The 26,965-nt window shown below is 45.4% G+C and overlaps 2 protein-coding genes across 2 annotated transcripts in view; one reads left to right on the top strand and one right to left on the bottom strand.

Annotated features, from left to right (window-relative positions):
- The window catches only part of LOC138762264 (tubulin alpha-4A chain-like), a 76,672-nt gene extending 66,223 nt beyond the window's left edge, over positions 1 to 10,449 (bottom strand). The window contains exon 1 of the mRNA XM_069935951.1: positions 10,250 to 10,449. Coding sequence (XP_069792052.1) covers positions 10,250 to 10,402 — 153 coding nt within the window. The 5' untranslated portion in view covers positions 10,403 to 10,449. The remainder of the gene's footprint in view (positions 1 to 10,249) is intronic.
- LOC138762265 (tubulin alpha chain) overlaps positions 1 to 26,140 on the top strand; it is a 47,633-nt gene extending 21,493 nt beyond the window's left edge. Inside the window, exons 2-5 of the mRNA XM_069935953.1 lie at positions 19,996 to 20,098; positions 21,415 to 21,637; positions 24,786 to 24,934; positions 25,027 to 26,140. Of these exons, the coding sequence (XP_069792054.1) occupies positions 19,997 to 20,098; positions 21,415 to 21,637; positions 24,786 to 24,934; positions 25,027 to 26,004 (1,452 nt within the window). The 5' untranslated portion in view covers position 19,996 and the 3' untranslated portion in view covers positions 26,005 to 26,140. The remainder of the gene's footprint in view (positions 1 to 19,995; positions 20,099 to 21,414; positions 21,638 to 24,785; positions 24,935 to 25,026) is intronic.
- The last annotated feature ends 825 nt before the right edge of the window (positions 26,141 to 26,965 follow it).

Below are 26,965 nucleotides of genomic sequence, written 5' to 3'. Positions count from 1 at the left end.
TTTGGGGGGGAGGAGAAAGAAGGAGGTTTGTATAGTAAAATGTATGGCTGAGACAGCCGTGGAGCTGTGGTCTGAACTGAGGGGCTTCATTTATGAATGTGCTGGGCTGTGGGCCAACTGTGTACACTGGAACTTGTATCCAGGATCTGAAAGCATTCTGATAGGAACAGAGCAAGCAACTTAGGAAAGTGCATTGGATAAATGTTGAAGTTGAAAGAAATTTTGGAAAGTGATATAAAATCGCAGATAGGGTCTTCTTTCCCCCAGGATAGGGGAGTCAAAAATCTCGAGGTGCCACACTTAAGGTGCTGGAGGATGTCAGCGGCTCAGGCACCATCCACGGAAGGCGATTAGAGAGTCAATATTTTGGGCCGATGCCCTTCATTGGGAATAATTTCCTGACGAAGAGTTGCCTCCCAAAACCTTGACCTTTCACCGCCTGACCCCGCTGAGCTACTCCATCATTTTCTGCTCCAATTTTCCAGCATCTGTGGTCTCCCCTGATACTGGGGGGTGGGGGCAGGGGTTGAAGGCGGGAGCGGAAAGATTTGGAAGGGGGCCTGAGGGGCAATCTTTTTCACTCGGAGGGTGGTGGGTATATTGCCAGAGGAAATGGCAGAGGTGGGGACAATTGGGACATTTGAAAGATGTTTGACAGGAGCAAGGATAGAAAAGGTTTAGAGTAGCCATTCTCAACCTTTTATTTTGGCTATGCTGCACCCCCCTGAGGACTCCGCTCAAAGTTTATAGGCCCCTTCCCTGTGAAGCACTCACTGTCTGATTTCTTCCATACTTCTCTCCTATCAACTACATAAATACATTTATATTACGAGAGGGGAAAAGAAGACCAGGCTTTTAAATGCGCTGTGGCCTTGTTGAGAATGGCTGGTTTCGAGGAATATGGCCCAAACTCAGTTCTTCCATGCTTTTAAATATCTTACCATTAAATATAAAAATATTAAAAATTAAATTTATACCTATAGCATGGTAACAGGCCATTTTGGCCCGTGAATCCGTGCTGCCCAATTTACACCCAATTAACCTACACTGGGAAATGTAAGCTACCCTTCATTACGGAGGGTTTGAACGGTGGAAGGAAACTGGAGCCCCCGTGGAAAACCCACGCAGACACGGGGAGAATGTACATACTCCTTCCAGACAGTGCAGGATTTGAACACCGGTCTAGATCGCTGGTGCTGTAAAGGCATTACACTAACCATGCCACCCCAACCCTGTACTCAGCCTTCTGGTTTGTCCGTCCAAAATCATCACCTCACACTTATCCGGATTGAACTCCATCTGCCATTTTTCTGCCCAACTCTGCATCCTGTCTAAATCCTGTTGTAACCCACGAAAACCTTCAACGCTATCCATAACACCTCCAATCTTCACGTCATCCGCATCCCTCCACTTCTTAATCCAGGTCATTTATAAAAATCACAAAGAGCAGGGGGTCCCAGAACAGATCCCTGTGGCCCCTCCACGAGTCACTGACCTCTTTACTGTTAACTACTACTCTCTGCCTTCTGCAGGCAAGCCAATTCTGAATTCACACAGCCAAGGTTCCATGGATCCCATGCCTCAAGACTTTCTGAACAAGTCTCCCATGGGGGACCTTGCCAACTGTCTTATTAAAATCAGTATAAACCACATCTACGGCCCTACCCTCAACAATGTGTTTTGTTACTCCTTTAAAAACAACTCATTTAGGCTTGTGAGGCATGACCTTCCCCTTACAAAGCCATGCTATCCCAGAGAAAGCTATACTCCAAATGCCCTTAAATGCTGTCCTTAAGAATCAGCTCCAATAGTTTGCCCTCCATTGATATAAGACTCACTGGGCCATAACTCAGGATTTTCCCTATTATCTTTTTTTTTAAGCAAGGGGACTACATTTGCCATTCTCCAATCCTCTGGCACCTCCCCTGCGGCCAAGGTAGATGCAAAAATAATTAGCAATACCCCATCAATCTCTTCCCTCCCTTCCCAGAGCAACCTGGTCCCGGGGACTTGTCAATCTTGATGGCTTTAAGAAGATTCCTCTTCCTTCATCTCAACATGGTCCAGCCCATAAGCCTGTTCTATTCTGGCCTCGTCTTGACCAAGGCCCTTTTCTCTGGTGAATACTGAAGCGATGCATTATTTAGGACCTCCCCAACCTACGCCTTCTTTATTCTTAAGCGGCCCCACCTTCAAACTCATCATCCTTCTGTTCGTGACGTGTAGAACGCCTGGGGGGGTTTTCCTGAAACCGACTTACCTCACTGAAGCCTTCAAAATTCTTACAAGGGTGGGACAGGGCAGATAGACGAAGGCTGTTTTCTCTGGCTGAGGTGACGAGAATCAGGAAACACCCTCTCACAATTGGAGGGAGGCCACTAGAACTGAGATCAGAAGAATTTTCTTAAAACTGGGGATGACAAATCTTCAGAATTCTATACCCAAAACAGCAATGGAGTCCCTCATCACCCCTCGTCACCGACCTGCAGGCAGAATATTTTCTGTCAACTACTACCCTCTCTGGTATCATAATTAAAATTCAAAATCTTGGGTTGATTAAACATTAGGAAAAGGTAATATTACATTAAAGATCAGCCTGATTCTTTAAAATTTAGACATACAACATGGTAACAGGCCATTTCGGCCCACGAGTCTGTGCTACCCGATTTACACCCAATTAACCTACACCCCCCCCCCCACCCCCACCCGGTACATCTTGAAACAGTGGGAGGAAACCAGAGCCCCCAGGGAAAACCCAGGCAGACATGGGGAGAATGAACAAACTCCTTGCGGACAGCGCGGGATTCAAACCCCAATCCGGTCCCGATCGCTGGCGAGGTAAATGTGTTGCGCCAAACTCTCATAATCAATCTTGTTGAATGACCTTGAGAGAGAAAAGAGATGGAGAGGGTGGGCAGCATAATCCAGAGGACATCAGATTAAGGTGAGGTGGGGGGGGGGGGGGTGTTTAGGGGAGAGGTTAGAGATAAAATTTCTTACACAGTGAGTAGTGGGTGCCTGGAATGCCGGGGGTGGTGGTGGAGGCTGGCACAATAGGGATGTTTAAAAGATGGGCGTATGGTTGTAAGAAAAAATGGAGGGTTATGAGTGTGAGGGAGGGAATGATTTAGAGTCGGTTTATATTGGGTCTGCACAACATTGTGGGCTGAAGGGCCTGCACTGTGCTGTAACGTTCTGTGTTTTGGATAAGTGAGAACTCGAGATGCAAATGGCTCCACCTACTACTGCATTTTATGTTACGTTAGAACGTAGAACAGTACAGCGCAGGGACAGCTCTTCAGCCAACATGTCTGCGCTGAATATGATGCTCCAATTAAACCAATAACTCTTCTGCTTGCCTCTGATATTTATCCCCGCCCCCAATCCCCGGCATATTCATGTCTGGAAGCCTCTATGGTATCTAGTTCCACTGCTATCCCTGGCAGCCCATTCCTGGCATCCACCCCTCTGGATGAAGAAATATTGCCCGCCACCCCCCCCCCCCCACCCCCGCATCACCTTTAAACCCCCACCTTGAAAGCGTGCCCATTAGTTTGTGATATTTTTTACCATGGGGGATAAAAAGATATTTTGGTGATCTTTAACCCCGTGTAAAGATCAAACTGGGCTTGCTTTCATCTCTGGCACCATACACGGGAAAGTCAGCAGGTCGTGCAGCCGGCTAGGTTTCTACTCCTATGGATGCTGCGTGATCTGCTGGGTTTTTCCGGCACGGTTGTGCCTTGCACTCGACCTCAGCGTCTGCAGACCTTTCCGTTCAACTCAGCTTGCTTTAGGCTCTCACTTGAAGGGGCACGGGTAGCATAGCAGTTAAGCGCACCACAATTACAGGGCAAGCAATCCTGTAATTCAAATCCGCCACTCTTTGTAAGGAGTTTTGTACATTCTCCCCATGACCTGCGTGGGTTTTCTCTGAGCGCTCTGGTTTCCTCCCTCAGTTTCAAAGTTGTACACGTTACGGGGAGAGTCAAGACCAGAGGGCTCAACTTTACGATTGAAAGGCGTCCAATTAGAACAGAGATGTGGAGAATTTCTTTGGCCACAGGGTGGTGAATCTGTAGGACTGTTATTTGGTCTGGCACCACTGATCTGCGCCTATTCCATACCCCTCCAATCCACGTATCTGTCCAAATTTTTCTTATTTGTTAAAATTGAGCCTGCATTCATCATTTCAGCTGGCAGTTTGTTCCACACTCCCATCACTCTTTGCGTGAATAAATTTGCCCGAATGTTAACTCTAAACTTTTCTCCTTTCACCCTTAACCCACATCCTTTGATTTGTATCTCACCCAACCTCAGTGGAAAAAGCCTGCTTGCATTGACTCTATATCTACCCCTCACGATTTTGTATCCCTCTATCAAATCTCCCCTCATTCTTCTGTGTTCCAAAAAATAAAGTCCTAACCTGTTTATTTCTTGTTCCAAATCTATGTCCTTGAATCTTATTTAAATTTTTATTTTAAATTTAGACATACAGCATGGTAATAGGCCATTTTGGCCCATGAGTTCATGCCGTCCAATTTACACCCAATTATCCTACACCCCTGGTACATCTTTGAACTGTGGGAGGAAACCCTGGGGAAAACCCACGCAGACATGGGGAGAATGAACAAACTCCTTACAGACAGCGTGGAATTCGAACCCCGGTCCCGATCGCTGGTGCTCTAAAGGTGTTGCACTAACCAATCGTGCTGACCATCTTCTAATATAAGGTAAAGCTTCTTGCAGTCTATCCCATCTGTACCTCCTTGTAAATTCATAGAACACTATAGCACCGAAACAGGCCCTTCAGCCCATCTCATCCATGCCAAACTATTTTTACACCTGCTCCCATTGACCTGCACCTGGATCATGTACCTCCATACTGTAATGTACCTCTCAAATCTTAAATGTTGAAATTGAACCCATCTCTGCAGGTAGTTTGTGTATGAAGAAATTTCCCCCTCCCGTTGCCCCTAAACTTTTCCCCTCCTCTGGTTTGTAACTCACCTACCCTCAGTGGGGAAAAAGCCTACCTTCATTTATTCTATCTATCCCCCTCATCATTTTAAATACCTCTATCAAATCTCAGGGAATAAAGTCCTAACCTGTTTAACCTTTCCCTGTAACTTGGTTCCTGATGTCTGGGCAACATCCTAGTAAATCTCTGCACTCTTTCAAACATTGTTATCTTGTCTGTAAGAAGGTGACCAATGTAGATCTCAATCATACCCCCTTCTTAAACTCCTCTACTCCATGCCTGGCTTCTCTAGTTTCTGCTGATTCCATCTCAGGCAACATCCTGAAGAATCTCTTCCACACCCTCTTCAGCACTACCCAGATCTTCCGTCATTGTGGTGACCAGAACTGCCCGCAATACTTCAGCCTGAGGTCTGACCAACCTTTTACACAGATGGAGCACTACCTCCCTACCCTGACTAAACGCTGGCATTCCGTATGCCATCTAAACCATGTAATCTACCTGTGCTATCACCCACAAGGATCTTGGACTAGTACATCAAGGCCCATGTCACGCAGCCTCCATAGGAGGTAAAAGCCAGTCGACTGCCCCTTCTGCGCACTTCCAACCCTCCTGAAGAAGGGCCCAGGCCCGAAACGTCAACCAGCGTTTACTTCGTAGGGATGTCGTGTGTCCTGCCAAGTTTTCCCGGCACTTTTGTTATGGCATCTCCTCATATTTCCCTGTCTACCATTTCTCAGCCGACTTCACCCACGCATCAATATCATCCTGCCGCCTTGGACGCTGCCATCAAACCCAGAGCGCATTTTCTCTTATAATTCCTGAAAAGGGCTTTTTTAAAAAAAGTACATTGCGATTTGTCATAATAAAACGTGGAAGTCTGCAGGTTGAAGAAAAAAACACCGTGCTGGAGAAACTTAACAGGCCAACAGCAGAGATAAAGATACATAACCAAAGTTTCAGGCTTTAGTTCAACATTTCCCACATTGCTATGTGACTCCATTGCAGAAGTTTTTCATCGGCTGAACGGTGCTTTGTGACTGGCACTATTAAAATGCAAGCTGTAGCTTCATTTTCCCAATTGCTGCTTGTTCACCAGGTGGATGCACAAGGAGGAAAGAGAGGCCATCTCTTGTGAAGGGCTGAAGACCTTGAGTGCTAGTTTCCAGAAACCATCCGCGGAGATGGTTTGTAAATTTAAACTTTACAAATTTAGGCCTACAGCACAGCCAGAGGCCCTTTTGGCCCATGAGCCCGTGCCACCCAATTACACTCAATTACCTTACAGACTGGTATGTTTTGAAACCGCAACACCCAGAGGAAACCCATGGAGACACGGGGAGAACGTACAAACTCCTGATAGACAGCGCGGGGTTTGAGCCCCAGTCAATAGTGCTGTAACAGTGTTGTGCTAACTGCGCTGACCTTCGAGTTCATTAGATCAGTCATTCTCAACGGCATAAAGCCCCCCACCCCAGTGGGCCACATCGTATTGGGGGGGGGGGGTCACGGACTAAAATCTTAAAATAATTGTTACATTTTTTTTATGTAGCTGGAGAATTATGGAAGTAATCCAACTAAACTTGACTGCTTCACAGGGAAGGGGGCCCATAAACTTTGAGCAGAGTCCGAAGGGGGCTATAGTTAATTTAAAAAAAAGGTTGAGACTGGCTGCATGAGATCGGGACTGGCCCCAGTGATAGTAAAAGAAGTTTGTGCCATCACATGAACTAACCCCTAGCACCTGCTCTGCCGTTGTCTAGGATCTGATTGCAACTTCAACTTGGCAGTCCCATCCATGCATGGCAACCTTTCCCCCACTTGCTTATCATGAATCTGTTTATCTCAGCTCTGAAAATATTCCATATTCACCACCCTTCTAGTTCCCAGGACTTTATGATAGAGAGAAAAAAAAGACTTAAATATGCATATACTTGCTTTTAAGTGGAAAATCCTACATCGAGATCATCAGATAAGGAAACATTACCTCCATGTTTTCCATGTGAAAGTTCCTTCCGGATCTTAGATGGTCAAACACATTGCATCTTGTTTCTTTTTCTCTCTAAATTTCAGCAGATACAAGGCTAACCTGTCCACAAGACTCGCACCACCAGGTTCAGGAACAGCTGCTCCCCCTCCACCGTCAGACTCCTCAACAACAAACTCAGTCAGGGACTCGTTTAAAGACTTGTGCACTTGATTGAATTTCTTTTTGTTCTCTCTATGTTGCAGTCAGTTTGTTTACAGTTCTCTGTTTGTTTATATGTGCACATTGTGTACAGTTTTTCTTTTGCTCTACCAATACCTCACCCGCAGGAAAAAGGAATCTCAGGGTTGTATGTGATGTCATGTATGTACTCTGACAATAAATCTGAAACTCTTCCTAGAGGTCCACCTTTTCTAGTTCAGGCTCAGTAAACCTCTGGAGAGATGGCAAAGACTGGAATCTGGGGTAAAAAGCAATCTGCTGGAGGAACTCAGTGGGTCAAGAAGCATCGGGGGAGAGAAAGAATGGTCAATATTTTGGGTCAGAGAACTCCATCAACTGTATCTTTATCCCATCTTGAAGGGTCAAGGTCCCAAATAGACAAATGAATGTACTACCCCTGTACATTTTTGGAAGGTGGGAAGAAACCGGAGCATCATGGATTCAACAATGGCTGGATGGGAAAAGCCAGAGAGTAGTGGTGGATGATGCTTCTCAGCCTGGAGGCTTCAGGGATTGGTGCTGGGACCATTGTTTTTTGTCATCTGTATCAATGATCTGGATGATAATGTGGTAAATTGGGTCAGCAAGTTTGCAGATGACACTAAGATTGGAGGCGTTGTGGAGAGCGAGGAAGGTCTTCAAATGTTGCAGAGGGATCTGGACCAGATGAAAAAATGGGCTGAAAAATGGCAGATGGAATTTAATGCGGACAAGCATTTTGGAAGGGCAAACCAAGAAGGATATGCATGGTAAGTGGTCGGGCTCTGAGGAGTGTGATAGAACAGAGGGATTGAGAATACAGATACATAATTCCCTGAAAGTGGTATCACAGGTGGATAGAGTTGTAAAGAGAGTTTTTGGCATCTTGGCCATCATAAATCAAAGTATTGACCACAGGATGTTATGGTGAGGTTGTATAAGACATCGGTGAGGCCAAATTTGGAGTATTTTGTGCAGTTTTGGTCACTTAACTACAGGAAAGATATCAATAAGATAGAAAGAGTGCAGAGAAGATTTACTAGAATGTTGCTCGGACTTCAGGAACTGAGTTACAGGGAAAGGTTAAACAGGTTAGGATTTTATTCCCTGGACCGTAGAAGAATGAGGGGAGATTTGTTAGAGGTATTTAAAAATTATGAGGTGATAGACAGAGTAAATGTAGGTAGGGTTTTTCCACTGAGGGGAGGCGGGAATCAAACCAGAGGACGTGAGTTAATTGTGAAATGGGAAAAGTTTAGGGGGAAGTTCTTCACACTGAGAGTGATGGGGGTGTGGAATGAGCTGCCAGCTGAAATGGTGAATGTGGGCTCATTTTTAATACTTAAGAGGAATTTGGACAGGTAGATGGATGGGAGAAGTATGGAGGGATAGGGATTGGGTACAGGTCAATGGGACTGGGCTATCTACAGAACATCAAACGGTACAACACAGGGACCATCTCTTTGGCCCACAATGACTATGCCAAACATGATGCCGAAGTCTCTTCTGCCTGTATGTGATCCATATCCTTCCACTCCCTGTGTGTTCATTTGTCTATCTAAAGACACTGTCATGTATCTGTTTCCACCACCTCCCAGTGCAGCCTGTTCCAGGCACCCATCACTCTCTGCCCTTATGGGGTGGGGGTGGGAGGGAAAGAATTAGCTAACACATCTTTAAACTTTCTTCCTCCTGCCTTCAATGCACATCCTCTGATATTTTGCCATGGGGTAAAAAGATTCTGTCTGGCCTATCAATGCCTCAATAAAACATCTATCCGGTCTCCTCTCAGCCTCTGACGCTCCAGAGAGAATAACCCAAGTTTGTCCAACCACTCCCCATGGCTCGTACCCTCCCATCCAGACACCATCCTGGCTAATTTTTAAAAAAAATATCTTATTTATGATTTTTCCAAAATCCGTTCCAATAATTCACAGTACAATTACATTCATCAAATATATTTACATTTCTTCTACTGAGTCTGGTTTTATCCCCTGTCTCCCCACAACACAAAATAGCTTAAAAAAAAAATACATTAACCATAAAGAAATGTAACTTACATGAAAAGGGAAAAAATGCTTATTTAACCTAAAAAAAACCCAAGATGTTACTGACAGAGGACAAATAACAAATAAAAAAAAAGAAAATGAAAAACACATTAACCATGGGGTCTGCTGGAGCTCAACACCCATCCTCCAGGTCTCTTACATTCATCTTGACGACCTGATTGGAATGGACCCCCCCCCCCCACCCTAGTGAGGAAGGACTGAAAAAAAGGGGAGAGCAGGCAGTATCCTGGTTAAATCTCTGTGCCCCTTCCAAATCCCCGGCCCCCTCACTGTAACAGGGCGGCCAGAAGTACGGCTGCTCCATGAGTTCTTACTCGGAATGCCAATTGAGGTCAACAACATTATGATGGATTTAGTTAGAGAAGTCGAGGTTAATGCCATCCAGATGGAGAGAAACCATGCAGAATATTAGGTGTTCCGTTATGAGGGGTATAGAGGTGGTTCTCAACCTTTTTCTTTCCACTCACATACTACCTTAAGTAATCCCTAGGCCATCAGTGCTCTGTGATTAGGAAGGGATTGCTTAAGGTGGGATGTGGGTGGAAAGAAAAAGTTTGAATCGTCCCTCATGGACTCGTTATGTGCATGGTTTCAGAACTCTAAAAGAAATGGGCCAGTGACAATTTTTCTCAAGGAAAATATTTCAGTAACAATTGGGTCTAGAGCAGTGATTCTCAACCTTCCCTTCCCACTCACATCCCACCTTAAGCAATCCCTGACTCATCATAGAGCACCGATGGCAGAGGGATTACTTAATGAGGTGTGCGAGTGGAAAGAAAAAGGTTGAAAACCAATGCATCAGTTTTTTCCCCCCTACTGAGGGTGGGTGAGATACAAACCAGAGGACATGGGTTAAGGGTGAAAGGGAAGAGGTTTTAGTGAGAATATTGGGGGAACAGGTTCTGGCTGTCTACCCTGTCTATGCCTCTCATAATCTTTGTAGGCCTCCATCAAGTTTCCTCTCATCCTTCTACACTCCAAAGAGAAAAGACCCAGCTCTGCTAAACTTACCTCATAAGCCTTGTTTCCCAATCCAGGCAACATCCTGGTCAATCTGCTCCGCACCCTCTCCACAGCTTCCACATCCTTCCTGTAATGAGGTGACCAGAACGGAACACCATACTCCAAGTGGGGTCTCACCAGCGAATTGCTGGGTTGTAACATGACCCCCTTGAACTCAATTTCTCTATTAATGAAGCCCAGCCCCCCTTCTTAACTATTCTATCAACCTGTACGGTGAGCTTTACTTGAGATTAATTACCCAGGCATGACCACCTTACTGGGTGTGGTTATCTTTGTAATATTGAGTGCAAGTCTTAAGTATTTCCATGGTTTGATAGGTCAAATGAGCTTGCAAGAGGCTTTATGGAGAACATTCAAATCTTGGATCGAATCATTATGGCGAATCCATTTTGCTTTATATTTTTAATGTTCCTGACTTGGCAGTTTATATTCAAGGACAAGTATGCCTTGCGGTTCTCTCATGTCAGCAACTGGCTAATCATTAAACTCACCCTTAACTGAAATGCAAATCAGTTGTCATTGAGTTGCATCACCTCTTCTGAGCTGTTATTTCCTGTGAACGGAATCCAGGAAGTTTCGTCGTATTGTGTCCACACCTCACTCGTACGTTTCTGTGAAATTAAGGAAGTCTGGAGATGCTGCTATTGTAGGAAACCCGGCCGGTCTCACAGTGCCCTATAGATGTAAAACCGATAGTGCGAGTCTGAGCCCTTCCAAGTTCAGATTTATTAACAGAGGGCATACATGAGATTCACTTTCCTGTGGGTCACACAGAATTTCAATGCGTCAGGAGTGCAAATAAAAAGTGTGCTCAGGAAAAAGATACATATTCAAAAGTGCAAACAAACTGTGCCTTACAGAAAATAAATATTCAATAATAAATAACGTGCAGTTAGCTTGAGTTTGTTCTTTAGAAGTCCAAGGATGGAGGGTAGCATTAGGGTTAACCATTGTCAAGGTTTGCACACTGTGGCCTTTCATCGCTAGACCAATCCATTCTTCCAAGTTCTAGGTTTATGGTCATGTTAATGTAGTGGTTGGCACAGCACTGTAAAAGCGCCAGCGATCGGGACCAGGGTTTGAATCCTGCGCAGTCTGTAAGGAGTTTGTACGTCCTCCCCGTGTCTGTGTGGGTTTCCTCAGGGAGCTCTGGTTTCCTCCCGCCCTTCAAAATGTACCATTTAATTTGATTTAAAGGCGCAGTGATACAGTTTGTTTTGTGAGCAGACAAGCAGATATCTCCTTGCATAGTACGAGTAAGAGAGGTCAGTGGGTTCCGAGCAACGGCCACGTAGTTCTACTAGGATGAGGTCCATTCAGGAGTCTGAAAACAAGAAACTGGCCTTGAATCTGGTGGTGCGTGATCTCACACACGTGAATTGTTGACGGGAGGGGGGGATGAAGAGAGTGGCTGGGATGGTAAGTAAAAACAATGCTGGAGAAACTCAGCAGGTCAAACAGTGTCCTTTATAGAGCGAAGATAAAGGTACAGAACCGATGTTTCGGGCTTGAGACCTTCATCAAGGTATGTGGCTGGGGTGGGATGAGTTTTTAGATGTTGACTTTTCCTCCAACCAGAGGGAGTTATAGATGGGGTTGATGTGGGGGTGGGGGGGAGAGGTTATGCAGGCCGGGGCTTTATTCCTTGGAGCGCAGGGATGTGGGCCAAACGCAGGCAGGCGGGGCTCATTGTGTTATGGTGAAGGAAGAGAAATAGTCTATTCAGCCCATTGAGTCTGAACGAAGTTGAGTGTTCAGGGCATTGTGGACAGAATAGGCAAGAAAGGCCTGTTTCCCGACTATGTGAATCTATGACCAAGATCCCAAGCCTGTGTCAGCCATATTGGTGTTGAGATGGGCAAAGCCTCCTGGGAGCTGGAGTGTGCTTCATAACTAGGAGGAGATACTAAAGGTGCTCCCTTCGGGCAGAAGGTGAAGAAGCCTGAAGACTAACATCTCTAGGTTCAGGAACAGTTTCCAACAGCCATTAGGCTCTTGAACTGCCCCTTGTTACACTGATCAGGGACTGCTCCAACTATGCCACTCTTTTTCCCTTGCGCTATGGTAACTGTGAACATTCATTATGTGGAGTATTTATCATCTCTTTTAGATTTAATATATACTATTTGTAGTTTTTTTTTAAACGTTTGGCTGCAGCAAGCAAGGATTTTTGTGTTTATGTAAATTTTTTTTATTGCTACAACAATAAACGTTATTATAATTTAAATTGACGAGCAATAATCTGCAGGACCCCCTCAATGCAATGGATCATCCTGGCATCCATTGCAGAAACTTAATCACTTAAAAAATATTCACCGTTAGGTTAGAGGACGAGATTTAACGGCACGATGTCATGTGTCAATGACTGAGTGTCGTGACAATAATCAGGATCGATTTATTTTCATGAACACGCCATGAAGTTCGTTGTTTTGTGACAGCACTACACGTGAAAATTTTGCTATAAATTATGTTATGGGCCCAGAGGACCCCAAAACCCAGCAGCGATAGAAATTCACCAAGACAAATGGTTACTTAAAAGTTGCTTTTCATTTTCTTTAAACATAAAGGCAGGATCAAACTTTAACTTATTACTATTAACTTAATCCCCTTCTAATTCTAAGCGCACATGTATGTAATGGGTGCATATGTTCCGGAAAGTCCTTTGATTCACAGTCCAATCTCACTTCCCGTTCCTCCAAGTTCACTGCTATCAGCCAATTCTTATACTGTGCATTTATGAATTTTCACCAGGCTCTCTGGTGCTTGAAAGGTAAATGGTTACCACTCAGGAAGGTTCTTGTTGGTTAGAGAGATTTGTTGCTCATTGGACACCCACACAAACTGATTTCCTCAGATCTGCCACTTCAGTGCCTTGCCAAAGAAACTTGCCCCATCATGGGCTTTTCAAATGATAATCTCCTCTTCCAGGTCACCACCGAGTTCCTCTTGTTTCCCTTATTTCAGGAGAAATACTCTAGCCAGCCGTTTCCTCTTGTAAGGACGACAAGGGTTTTGAACAGGCTGAACTCAGAACTCGCAGCCCATCTTCAAAAATGTTTTTTTTTCAACAAGCTGCCAGCTTGCCATGTTGCAACCTCAAAAACCACTGGAGAACTGACCTCTCTCTCTCTTCCCCCCTCCCTCCCTCCCCTTCCTATTTGTTTTTTTTCTCTCTCTGCTTCCAAAAAAAAACCAGAACTCCTTGCAAGGCTCTAAACCCAAACTTTGAAAGATTTGCATCTGCTTTTTAAAATTCCTTCCGAGTAATTTTATTATCTTTGCAAAGGTACTCGGACCTGGATGTCTGGCTTTCAGCAAAGCTTTTGCATTTTAAATGAGATCTCTTTTGTTAAATGTTACTGTCTGTCTTTGAAGTGCCCTACACTAAATCCCCACAATCCATCTCGTTAAAAAACATATGTAATACAAAATATAGTCAACCCCGAAACAATTACATTAAAAAAATAAATTGGTGCAAAAGTAAGGTCATGTCTGTGGGTCATTGTTCGTTCAGAACTCAGATGGCGGAGGGGAAGAAGCTGTTTTTGTGCCACTGAGTGCTCGTCTTCAGGCTCCTGAATCACCTTACTGATGGGAGTAGATTGAAGAGGCAATGGCCTGGGTGGTGAGGGTCCTTGGTAATAGTGGCTGCTTTCTTGAGACACTGCCTCTTGCAGATGTCTTTGATGGAGTGGTCACTATTGTCCAGTTCTTCGTTGCAATGGATTTATTGGTGTGTGCACAAAAGTATTGGAGTGGGGCCTCCTGTGTGTTTGGGGATTACACCCTGGAGTCAAATTAAATTTAGATGTCCAGCACAGTAACAGGACCTTCCAGCCCATGAGCCCGTTCCGCCCAAATACATCAATCAACCTACAACCCCCGGTATGTTTTGAAGGGTGAGAGGAAACCAGAGCACACAGAGAAAACCCATGCAAACATGGGGAAAACGTGCAATATAGCGCCGGATTTGAACCTGGGTTGGCTTCACTAACCATGTCACCAAAGTTGTTATGAGTTCTGCCTTACTGAAACATGCTGGAGAATTTCCTTCCCATGAATGAGGCAGGAATTTAGGTCTAAGGGAATGAATTTCTCCTTACAGAGTTATAGAATTCTTTCCCCAGAGGACTATGCATTGCTTGCGATCTTGCAAACCTAAGAATGAGACCATTGCTGTACAATGGTAAAAGTTTAAGGGGTTATAAAAATCAGGAAATTGTAGCAATGCTCAGTAGGTCAGTGTGTGACTGTGCGGGGAGAAGGAATCAACATTTTGGACAAAGGGAGTTGAGTAATTTCAGTGGGGCAGGATCTGGTGGAAACATCGGGCCTACTAAGGTAGTCCTGTTCTTGATTAGTAAGGATGGCAAACGTTACATGGAGAAGGAAGAAGAATGGGGTTGAGGGTGAAAAATACATCAGCCATGGTGGAGCAGATTCGATGGGCTTAATGGTCTAATTCTGTTACATCTTATGGTCTTAGGAAGAGGGCAGTTGTTAGTCACCAAAGCCCTCTACAACTCTTGGGTGAGGATGGAAGCGGAAAAGTGTGGGATTAGGGGGCACTATTAGGTTGGAGTTTGTGGAGGGGAGGTTGCCTGATGCGTTGAGATCAGTGACAATATGGGAGACACCATCCTGATGCTCGTGGGCGGGGTTAGGGACAGGTATGAGTTAACACCTGAGAACTGGCGCCTGTCTTATTGGGTCTGGGGACATCTTGGGTTGATCATCCTTTGTCAGAACTGGCGGAGACAACAGTGTAGAGGAAGGATGGAAGGAAGGCCTGTGACTAGGCAGAATACAAAGGTGTTGTAACAGAAGCTGTGTGTGCAACAATTGTCATAGAGTTCACGGGTAGCATGGTTAGTATTGTAAGGTAAAACATCATGAGATGGGAATGTGTAGGGAGTTACCCTGTACAAGGCTGTAACAAGAAGGGGAGGTGTCCTTGTACTCCTGTTAGGTAAAACATCATGAGATGGGAATGTACGGGGCAGTAACAAGATGTGAATGCATCCTTGTACTTACAAGATAAGAGAGACATTGATGGATTGAGAGGCAGGAAGCTAGCAGGGAAAGGATAGCAACAGTTTTAGTCATTGGACAAGTAATGATATGATGATGTTCTAAGCACATATCCAAGGGTATAAAAAATCACCATTTTGCTGATAACGGCAGAATGCATTCTCCGACTAACATGGTTAGTTGCAAGTGTTACAATCCGGTAATAAAGAACAAAGAACCCTGATTTCGACTCAGCCTGGTGTTTGTCTCACTCATTCATGAACAAAGCAGACCTAACAGTATCGAGAGCAGCATGGTGGTTCGTGCAACGTTGTTACAGCACCACTGACCCAGGTTGGAATCCGGCGCTGTCTGTAAGGACTTTGTACGTTCTCCCTGTGTCTGTGTGAATTTCCTCCGGGGACTCCGGTTTCCTCCTGCCTTTCAAAATGTACAGGGATTGTAGGTTAATTGGGTGTAATTGGGCGGCACGGACTTGAGGACAGGAAGGGCCTGTTACCATGCTGTATGTGTAAAATTTAAATGCAAGTTGAAGAGGGCCGTTGGCCCACTGTCTGTGGTGACTAACATCTGCCCTCTTTCAAAGACCATAAGATGTAGCAGAAATAGACCAATCGGCCCATCGAGTCTGCTCCACCATTCCAATCATGGCTGATATATTTTTCTCCTTCCTTCTCCCTGTAACCTTTGACACCCTTACTAATCAAGAACCCTCCCATAACCCAGTGGTTATAGAGCAAATAAAGGTTTTCTCAGGAGGAGGTATTAATGTGGAAGAATTGGGTAAAGTGATAAGACAGGAAATGCTGATTATCTGATGTTGTTTCACTACATTGACTCTGTGTGTCTTAGACTGACAAGATTGTGTTGAGCTTTGTTGGAGCAGGTCGATAATTGACAAGTTTATTGTCCTTTCCATCAGTGTACATACTGAAATTCTTGTTGCAATCAAACAGGTACTTCAATTATTTAAAAAAAAGACTATAGAGAGGTTGAACAGGCTGGGGGTTTATTCCTTGGGGTGTAGGAGGATGAGGGGAGATCTCACAGAGGGGGACAAAATCACAAGAGGAATAGATTGGGTGAACGCAGAGAGTCTTTTTTTTGCCCAGAGATGGGGGATCGGTGACCAGAGGACAGGGGTTTAAGGTGAGGGAGAGATTTAACAGGAATCTGAAGGGTAGCCTTTTTACACAGATGGTATGGGACGGGCTGCCATAGTTGTTGAGGAGGGTTTAAGATAGGGAATGGGCCAATACACAGGACTGTCTGCACGACTGCGGTCACTTTTTTACTTGCACTGGGGATCATTTTGGGATGGGACTAGGTAGGTGGGACATTTTGGTCAGCATGGACAAGTTGGGCCGAAGGGACTCTTTCTATGCCATATAATTCTAATAGTATGCATAAATAAAGAAATAATAAGTATGAAAGACAGATAAATAAATATTTAAGGTTTAAAGGTTCCTTTTATTGACACACAATACTCAAAATGTAATATACATGATATACCTTTGTCTGCCGTAGTGGAAACCGAGTCGCTGGGAGCATTGCTAGCAATGAGAACTAAAAGAGTCCATGGGAGACATGGAGTGTCCATGGATTCACCTCCAGCCGTTCCCGCAGCCTCACAGACTCCTGTTCGATCCATCGGCCGCCCGAGCTCAAGATCCAAACCCCCGACAAGGACAGGAAGCCTCCAGTGCCCGAGGCCCTTCGGAAGCCCTTCTTGCCCTCAGCCCCCACTCGGGCCCCAATGTTCAAATATTCACAGTTCTTCTAGTGCAAGAAAAAAATGTGACTTTGCAACAGTGCAGGTAGTCCTTTTGTGGTGTCGGTGCAGTCCCTGATCAGTGTAACATGGGGAAATCGGGAGCCTGAGGACTGGTAAGATAAGATTGTCAGCAGAATTAGAGTGGTAGGTGACTACCAGACCACACTAGCTCTGGAGCAATCCCATAATCCCATCAATACCACTCCCTGAAAATCTAAATGATTTTCTCATGTGTCCATCATCCACCCCACCCACACTCCACAGCTGTCCCATCAGTTGCCTAAACTGGGGTTATTTACAGTAATCAATTACTCATTATGGGTCATGGGTGTACTTGATATACACCCGTGACTGTGTGGCCCAGGCACAATTCCAATGCCTTCTACAAGTTTACCGATGACACCACAGTAGTCGGCAGAATCACAAACCTCAATGAGGAAGCGTGCAGGAGGGAGATAGATCAGCTCGTTGGATGGTGTAATGACAACAACCTTATGCTCAATGCTAGCAAAACTAAGATGATGATTGTGGATTTCAGGAGGTGGTCAGGGGAACATAACCCAGTCCTCATCGAGGGTTCAATAGTGGAGAGAGTCAACAAATTGCTGAGTGTTAACATGTCCTGGGCCCTCCACGTTGATGCAGCCATGAAGAAGGCTCACCAGGGGCCTGAGGTGTCTGAGGAGATTTGGGATGTCACTGAAGACCCTCGAAAAAAACTACAGGTGGACCGTGGGGAGCATTCAGGCTGGTTGCATCACTGCCTGGTACGGAGGTGCCAACTCGCTGGAGAAGAATAAACTCCAGAGGATTGTTAACTGGGCCTGTGACATCACAGGCACCAGAATTCACTCTATTGAGGACGTCGACATGAGGCGATGCCTTAAAACAGCAGCCTCCATCCTCAAGGACCCCCCACTACCCAGGCCACGCTCTCTTCACTTTGCTACCATTGGGGGAAAAGGTCCAGGAGCCTAAAGACGAGCACTCAGGAGCTTCTTTCCCGCTGCCATCAGATTCCTGAATAATCAATGAACCACAGAAATGGCCTCACTTTTCACGCACTATTTTGTTTTTTTTAGTTTATGTTGTAAGGTGGTTTATGTGAATGTTTGCACTGTGGCGTTGCCACAAAACATCAAATTTTGTGTTGTTCATGACAAAAGAATTCTGATTCTGAACTACCAACCCTCACACTGTTGGAATACAGGAAGAAACAGGGGCCCTGCATAGCTAGAGAGAGAATGTGCAAACTCCACACCAGCCGCGCTGGAGATAAGGATGCAGGAGCTGAGGAACAGCTGCACTACCTGCTGCCTGCAGGTGGAACGGAGGCACTCCACCAAGCAATCACTCAGTGTTTTGCCTCCGGAGTCGCGCAGCACAGAAAAACAGGCAGTGCATCCCACCAAGTCTGTCCTGCCAGCCATTTATATTGTTGAATTGTCCTGTGTGCGAAGATGTGGCAAAAAGCTTTGTTTTGTGTGCTATCCAGGCAAGTCAACCCATAGAGGGTTGTGAGTGCGAGGTAGGGAAAAATGAGATTGTTGTGAGAGGTCAGTCCTGAAGGGCCTGTACGGGCTGTAATGTTCAGCAGGTAATGCAAAACTAAAAGATGCAGGGTTCTGTGTTGCAGTAAGTCAATGTAGTGTTTAAATTAAATTTTATTTTGTTTACAGCCCAGTAGAAGCCGATTCTGGTCATTTAAATCCATGCCACCCAACTACACCCAAATTAATTTACAAGCCCCGTATGTCTTGGAAGGAGGGAGGAAACCGGAGCACCTGGAGGAAACCTACGTAGACATGGGGAGAACGTGCAAACTCCTTATGGAGAGTGTTGGATCCGAACGCATTCACTGGTGTTGTAATAGCATTGCACTGACTATGCTGCCCCGTGTTGCAAGGACCAATGCAGGATAAAGTACAGGGGCATCATCTTTTATCAATGAGGGGTCCATTCAACAGCAGGAAAGACAGTCCTCAAATCTGCAGGTCTTTGTTTACACGTGGTCGCGCAGATCCAGTTTTATTTTTCGCACACTTTCAGCAGGCCTCCTTCCAGATTCTACCACTCACCCATATACAGCCACCTATTCGGCCTCCCACCCACACATCTTTGGGATGCGGGAGGAAAGCAGAGCACTCGTGGGGGGGGGGGGGTGGGGGGAACCCACGCAAATTGTACGCAGAGGTCGGCAGTGGGCCACGTGACTCACTCCCCATCCCACACAAGACACGAACGTGCTGGAGAAACTCCGGTCACGCAGCATTCACAGGAAGTGAAAGGCAATCAATGTTTCAGGACTGGGCACTTCGTCAGGAATGAGGAAAAACAGGCGGACTGTCAAGGTGGGTGGGAGGAGAGGAGGGAGAAGTAGAGGTTAACAGGTCAGAGGCAATACCGTACATACTCATGTAAAAGTCGAATTCGTTAAATTTATGGGGTGGACTGATACACGGATATGACTTTTGACCGTGGTATCTGCATCGTCGGAGGTGTCAGGAGTTCCAGTGGGCAGGCAGCCAGGGCCGAGATGAGGGACTAGGATCGACTTTTACTGATATGTATGAAAAATACCAGATTTTTGGGCCAAAAATAGGGGTGTGGGGGTCAACCCTTACATGGTATTGAGTTCTACACGAATATATACGTTAAGTGAGAAGGTAGGAGAAAGCAGGTCTTACCAGTACCCAGTGCTCCTCCCCCTTCCCACCACCTTTTTTTTATTCAGGAGCCTTATACCTGACGAAGGGCCCAGGCCCAAAACATTGGTTACCCTTTGTGCTGGGTAAGTTGCTGAGTTTCTCCAGAACGTTTGTGTGTTGCACTTGACCCCAGCGTCTGTGGACTCCCTTGTTTGACTACGCTCTTGAACCTTTTATAACCAGTTTCTAATTGCAACTTGCCATTTTCTATTTATTCCCAGCATGAATGTCTCTCCAGCCATGTTGGTCTCCAGGCAGAATACTTTCCATCCACGACTACTCTGCTTTCTACATGCAAGCCAATTTTTAATCCACACAGGCAAGGTTCATGACTTTCTGAACTAGTCTCTCATGGGGAACCTTGTCAAATTGTTTACTAAGATCCACGTAGACCACAGCTACCACTCTACCTTCAATTTTGTTTACCTTCTCAAAAAATTAAATTAGGCTCATGAGGCATGACTTTCCCCCTCACAAGGCCATGCTGTCTATCCTTTTTTTTTAATTAAATTTTTTTATTTTTCACACCATAAATCTCAATAGCCATGATATACACTTTTTCTTTTCCACACATTTACAGTGAATTTTTCTCCCCCCCCTCCCTCCTCCCAAGCCACCCCCCCACCCCCCCCCCCTCTCATCCATCTCTCATCCATTTTAGGTATACAATCTAGGTTGCATTAATTCAGTCAGACAATGTTGTCATTCAACAAAAATACACCAGAAATTCTACTGAGTCCATTCTTTTCTTTTCTTCTCCTTCCATCAACTTAGGTATTGTTTGTTCCCGGTAGGTTTTCGCTATTGTATTTAATGTAAGGCTCCCATACTTGTTCGAATATTTCAATATTATTTCTTAAACTATATGTTATTTTTTCTAATGGAATACATTTATTCATTTCTATATACCATTGTTGTATTTTCAAATTATCTTCCAATTTCCAGGTTGACATAATACATTTTTTTGCTACGGCTAGGGCTATCTTGACAAATCTTTTTTGTGCATCTTCCAAGTCAATTCCAAATTCTTTATTTTTTATGTTACTTAGGAGAAAGATCTCTGCCATGCTGTCTATCCTTGAGTAGATTGTAGGTCTCCATGTGCTCATAGATCCTAACTTTAAGAATCTGTGGCGGCCCGCAATTGTGGAGATCGGGCCAGCTGCAGACGCGGACAGAAATCGCTAAAGCGACTCCCAGGACAATGACCCGGAGGGGGTAGAATCTGGGGCAGCATCGGACCAACAGCCCTAAAATGGCGTTGGTCAAACTGCCCAGCTAACTCAGCAGAAACAGGCTGGGGAAGAAGGGTATTCATATGCATGGATGTTCCCGCCCGCTATTGTTATTCAATCAGCAAAAAAAAGGCAGGTGAACAGTATAAAAGCAGCCTTTCCAGCCCTAATAAAGTGAGTGAGCTTAACTTGCCACACTGTGTGTGTTTGTGTTTCTTTGTAGCGGTCCGCTACTAATCCTCTCTTGATTCCCCTTCACTTCCCATGGATGCCAGGTGACCTCAGCACATTCATGTGTTGCACTTGACCCCAGCATCTGCAGACCTTGTTTAACTCCTGCCCCCGTTCTTGTACCTTTTATGACCGTTTACAACTGCAACTTGGTGTTTTCTGTTTATTCCACAGCGCGAATGTATCTCCATCCACGTTGGCCAGGCTGGTGTCCAGATGGGCAATGCCTGCTGGGAGCTGTACTGTCTGGAGCACGGAATCCAGCCAGACGGACAGATGGTCGGCGAGAAGGGCCTCGGAAGAGGAGATGACTCCTACACTACATTCTTTAGCCAGACAGGGGCAGGCAAACATGTCCCCAGGGCAGTACTGGTGGATCTGGAGCCCACTGTGATAGGTTAGTATCGGGGTACCAATTGAATTGTTTATTGTCCTGTGTAATGAGATACAGTGAAAGAACTTTGTGTGGCATGCTATCCAGACAAGTCAGCCTATACATAGTAGGAAGGTAGTGCAAGAATGAAGACAGAATGGTACAGAAAACAAAGTGCAGGGTGGACTGTCGTAGGACAAAGTGAGGGGTGCAGTGTAAAAGAGAAAAATAAAGTCAACTTTTACCAATGAGAGGCCTATTCATTATTCTGACACTGAACGCAGCATCTTCCAGCTGCTCATGTCAGGGGAAGATAAACAAGAGGATCAGAGCCAGTACCACCCGGCTGATGAACTGCTTCTTCCCACGGGCAGGGAGAACGCCGAACAATTAAACACTAACCATCCGAGACTCTCATATTTGTGAAACAATATTTGTGTAGATGAAATATTTGTATTGTGAGTTATTTGGTTGTGTGCACTCTGTGTGTTTTGCACCAAGGACCGGTGAACACTATTTCGTTGGGTTGTACTTGTACATTCAGATGACAGTAAACTTGATTTGACTTGCTAACAGCAAGATAGAAACTGCCCTTGAATTTGGTGGTTCAAGCTTTTAAATTTGGTGTGCTGGCATTGGAGAGGGTTCAGAGATTTGCAAGAATGATTCCTGGAATGAAAGAGTTAGTATATAAGGAACATTTGACTGTAATCCTTAGAGTTCAGAAGAATGAGGAGGGCCTCACAGAAGCATTTCGAATGTTGAAAAGCCTAGACCAGTGGTTCTCAACGGTTTTCTTTCCACTCACAGAACAGCAGAACAGGGTTGGGTTGGTGTAGGATGTGTAAATCAGTGGTTCTCAGCCTTTTTCTTTCCACTCGCATCCCACTTTAACTAATCCCTAGGCCATCGATGCTCTGTGATGAGTAAGGGATTGCTGAAGGTGGGATGTGAGTGGGAAGGGAAGGTTGAGAAACACTGCTCTAGACCCAATTATTACTGAAATATTTTGCTTGAGAAAAATTGTCGTTGGCCCATTTCCTTTGGAGTTCTGAAACCGTGCACATAACGAGTCAATTAAAACAGTGGTTTTCAAACTATTTCTTTCCACCCACATCCCACTTTAAGCAATCCCTTACTAATCACAGAGCACCAATGGCACAGAGAGTACCCTGGCCTAGATAGAGTAGATATGGCAAAGTTGTTTCTAATTATAGGAGTTAAGGATAAGAAGGCCCTTCAGGATTGAAGGGTGCCCATCTAAAACAGATGTGGAGGAATTTCTTTCGCTAGAGAGTGGTGAACCTCTGGAATTTGCCACCATAAGGCAGCTGTGGAGGCCAGGTCATTGGGTGTATTTAAGGCAGGTATCTGAATAGTCAGGGTATCAAAGATTATGGGGAGAAAGCAGGGAAGTGGGGCCGAGTCAGAGAATGGATCATTTCTTGGTGGAATGGACTTGATGGGCAAAATGCTCCAATATCTGATGCCTGAATGGAGATGGGGTGGGTGGGGAGAAAAGAATGACTGGGGTGGAATGGGCCCTTTTATTTTTAACCATTTGTATTCATTTCTCTTCTCGTTGTTCAGCGAGATATTAAACATACTGATGCCTTATCAGGACATTTGGCCCATCAAATTTATGCTGTTCACCAAATGATCCACATCATGCCTAAAACCTCCTGACAAATCTTTAGTAGAGGACTCGAGGCCGGATGCTTTTTTCCCAAGAGTTCAGTAAATACTATTCAATTCCTATTGAAATGGGTTGACAACGTGGAAGAGGTTTCTGAGCAGGTGAGGAGACAAACTCCTATAGAACTTAGAGCCATACAGAGAGTCATAGAATTGTATTGCGTGGAAACAGGCCCTTGTGGCCCAACTTGCCTCAGCCACTAAAATATCCCACTAGTCCCAGCTGTCTGCATTTCGTCCACATCCCTCCTAACCCATTCTATCCATGTATCAGTCCAAATTTTTTTTTTTGTGAACACTAATAATGTCTGCCTCAAACACTTCCTTTAGCAACCCATTCTGTACACTCAGCACCCTCTGTGCTTTTTAAAAACAACTCACCCCTCAGGTTCTTGTTAAATCTCTTCACCCCCTCACCTTAAACCAGTGGTTCTCAACCATTTTTCCCCCACTTAAATCATCCCTTTCAGAGCACCTTGCGGAAGAGTCTAATATTGGTTGGTACCACAAGTAACGTGGACATTTAGACAGATCCATGGATTGGAAGGGTAAAGACATGGCAACTTGATTGGAACGGACTCTAACAAAAAACGTTAAAAAACTGCAGCTGTTTCTTGTAGAAGGCAGAACTGATGAATGTATTAAAGGTTATGTCAATAGCAAATACCAGAGGACCTCTGTTTAAGGTGAGTAAAGGCAAGTTTAGGGCAGACGCTAGAGGTATGTTTGTTTTTACACTCAGAGTGGTGGGTGCCTGGAATGCATGGTCGAGGGCAGGGGGTGGTAGAGGCTGGTACAACAGACTCTTATATGGGTGCATGGATGTAGGGAAAATAAGAGGGCTGTGGGGGTGAGGTAGGGAAGAATTAATGTTGTGGAGGTCAGTACAAAACTGTGGGCTGAAGGGCCTGAACTACACCTCAGATGCTGTGGTCAGCACTGAAGGGCTCATTTAAACCAAATGAAAATTGTTCAGCTGCTGGTAATCTGAGACAAAAATACTGAGAACCTCACTGAGTCAGGGGTGGGGTAAGAGCAAAATGCTGTCAACATTTTAAAATTGCAGCCTTCCATCAGGACAGATCTTTAGTTCTTGGTTCATTGACTTTTTAAATCACGTTATCTTTCCACTTGTGAAAACAAGGTTAGTTGCAGAACCAAATAGAAGCAGGAGACCAGTGATTCTCAACCTTCGCATACCACCTTTAGTAATCCCTTACTAACCACAGAGCACGTAGGATATAGGAAGCCATGAGTGCTCTGTGGTTAGTAAAGGATTACTTAAAGGTCCGATGTGAGTGGGGTAAAAAAAGGTTGAGAACCACTGCAGTATTCCATTCGATCCTTCTTGCCTGCTTCTACGAGTCTGGGGCTGGATTGCTTCCCTCCGCACACTCTCCTGCCCCAGCTCCATACCCTTAATGTGGGTGAATGCTTCCTATTGACTTTGTAACCTGACCGCCGTCCTCCATTCCAGATGAGGTCCGCACTGGCATTTACCGCCAGCTGTTCCACCCAGAACAGCTCATCACTGGGAAAGAAGACGCAGCCAACAATTATGCCCGTGGGCACTACACCATCGGCAAGGAGTTGATCGACTCTGTTCTGGATAGGATCCGTAAATTGGTGAGTGAAGACTCTCTATTGCAGTGGCAAACAGTTATCGCTGTGTGGTTTCTCACTGTGTTAGATGGCACTGTCCTTTGGTTTCTCTGCAGGCTGACCAGTGCACAGGACTCCAGGGTTTCCTTGTTTTCCACAGCTTTGGTGGGGGCACTGGCTCCGGTTTCACCTCCCTGCTGATGGAACGCCTCTCCGTTGACTTTGGCAAGAAGTCTAAGTTGGAGTTCTCCATCTACCCAGCTCCACAAGTCTCCACAGCAGTGGTCGAACCTTACAACTCCATCCTGACCACCCACACTACCCTCGAGCATTCAGACTGCGCCTTCATGGTGGACAATGAAGCCATCTACGACATCTGCCGCAGAAACCTGGACATCGAGCGTCCAACCTACACTAACCTTAACCGCCTCATTAGTCAGATTGTGTCCTCCATCACTGCCTCCCTGCGCTTTGATGGTGCCTTGAATGTCGATCTGACAGAGTTCCAGACCAACTTGGTCCCATACCCGCGTATCCACTTCCCTCTGGCTACCTATGCTCCTGTGATCTCGGCCGAGAAGGCCTACCATGAACAACTGTCCGTGGCTGAGATCACCAATTCCTGCTTTGAGCCAGCCAACCAGATGGTCAAGTGTGACCCTCGTCATGGCAAGTACATGGCCTGTTGTCTGCTTTACCGGGGTGATGTGGTGCCCAAAGATGTCAACGTTGCTATTGGTGCCATCAAGACCAAACGCAGCATCCAGTTTGTTGACTGGTGCCCGACTGGGTTCAAGGTTGGCATCAACTACCAGCCTCCCACTGTGGTGCCCGGTGGGGACCTGGCCAAGGTGCAGCGTGCGGTGTGTATGCTGAGCAACACCACCGCCATCGCCGAGGCCTGGGCCCGTCTTGACCACAAGTTCGACCTGATGTACGCCAAGCGCGCCTTCGTGCATTGGTACGTGGGGGAGGGGATGGAGGAGGGGGAGTTCTCCGAGGCTCGTGAAGACATGGCAGCCTTGGAGAAGGATTATGAAGAGGTTGGCATTGACTCGTTTGAGGGGGATGAAGAGGGGGAGGAAGAGTATTAATCAACACTTCTAAACCTATGCTCAAACCAAAAAACTGAGGCTCAATTTTGTTTCATAATGATAAAAGTTCATAATATGATATGACGAGACTGGACTTTTATTTTCTGATATTAAGTAAAGAGATATTTTGAGCCAACATTTGTTGCAAGTTTTATTTCCTTGATTTGAATCTGGATCTGATGTTTCTTGGAATATTCTCCTAAATGGGGAGTTGAGGCACGTTGCTCATTCTGATTCTTCAAAGCCTACTCTGTAAGACTGGCTGTGCTTACAGAATGACATGAATCAAACAAGTCTGCAGGCTCTGTGACTGTAGTAAAAAGACACAGTAAATGTTGGAGGAACTCAGCCAGTCTCACAGCGTCCACGGGACGTAAAGATCCATCACTGATGTTTCGGGCCTGAGCTCTTCTTCAAGGTATAGGCAAAAAGAAGGCAGGCATTTGAATAAAGTCTGGGCACTTTCCAACCATAGACTTCTCTGGTTTCTGTTAAACCCCCTCCCCTCCCTATTTTTAACCCTGTCTCCTTTCCTCTAGTTCTGTCTCACAGAGCCAAAATCAATTCTCATCTTTCCTCTTGTAGCCAATTAACACCATTGGTCTGGACTCCTCTCCCTCTCATTCTTCCCCTTTCTCTCTAGTCTTTATTCGGACACCTACCTACTTTTTGTTTATACCTTGAAGAAGGTATAAATCTTTACCTCCTATGGATGCCGTGACACTGAGTTCCTCCAGCATCCACTGTGTTTTTACTTGCAGGTGAACTGGCATCATGTTCAGAGAGCACATTCAGATACAGTGTGAAAACAGGCCCTTTCCCCAAACTCTTAAAAAGCATTAATGATATCGCGCTGGAGAGGGTGCAGAAGTGTATGAGGATAGTGCCAGGACTCGGAGGGCCTGAGCGACAGGGAGAGGCTGAGCAGGCTGTGGCTTTATTCCTTGGAGCGCAGGAGGAT

This window comes from Narcine bancroftii, chromosome 4 (genome assembly GCF_036971445.1).
Source record: "Narcine bancroftii isolate sNarBan1 chromosome 4, sNarBan1.hap1, whole genome shotgun sequence".
Classification (NCBI taxonomy): Eukaryota; Metazoa; Chordata; class Chondrichthyes; order Torpediniformes; family Narcinidae; genus Narcine; species Narcine bancroftii.
Note: the sequence above shows the minus strand (reverse complement) of the source record. Positions and strands in the feature narration are given on the sequence as shown.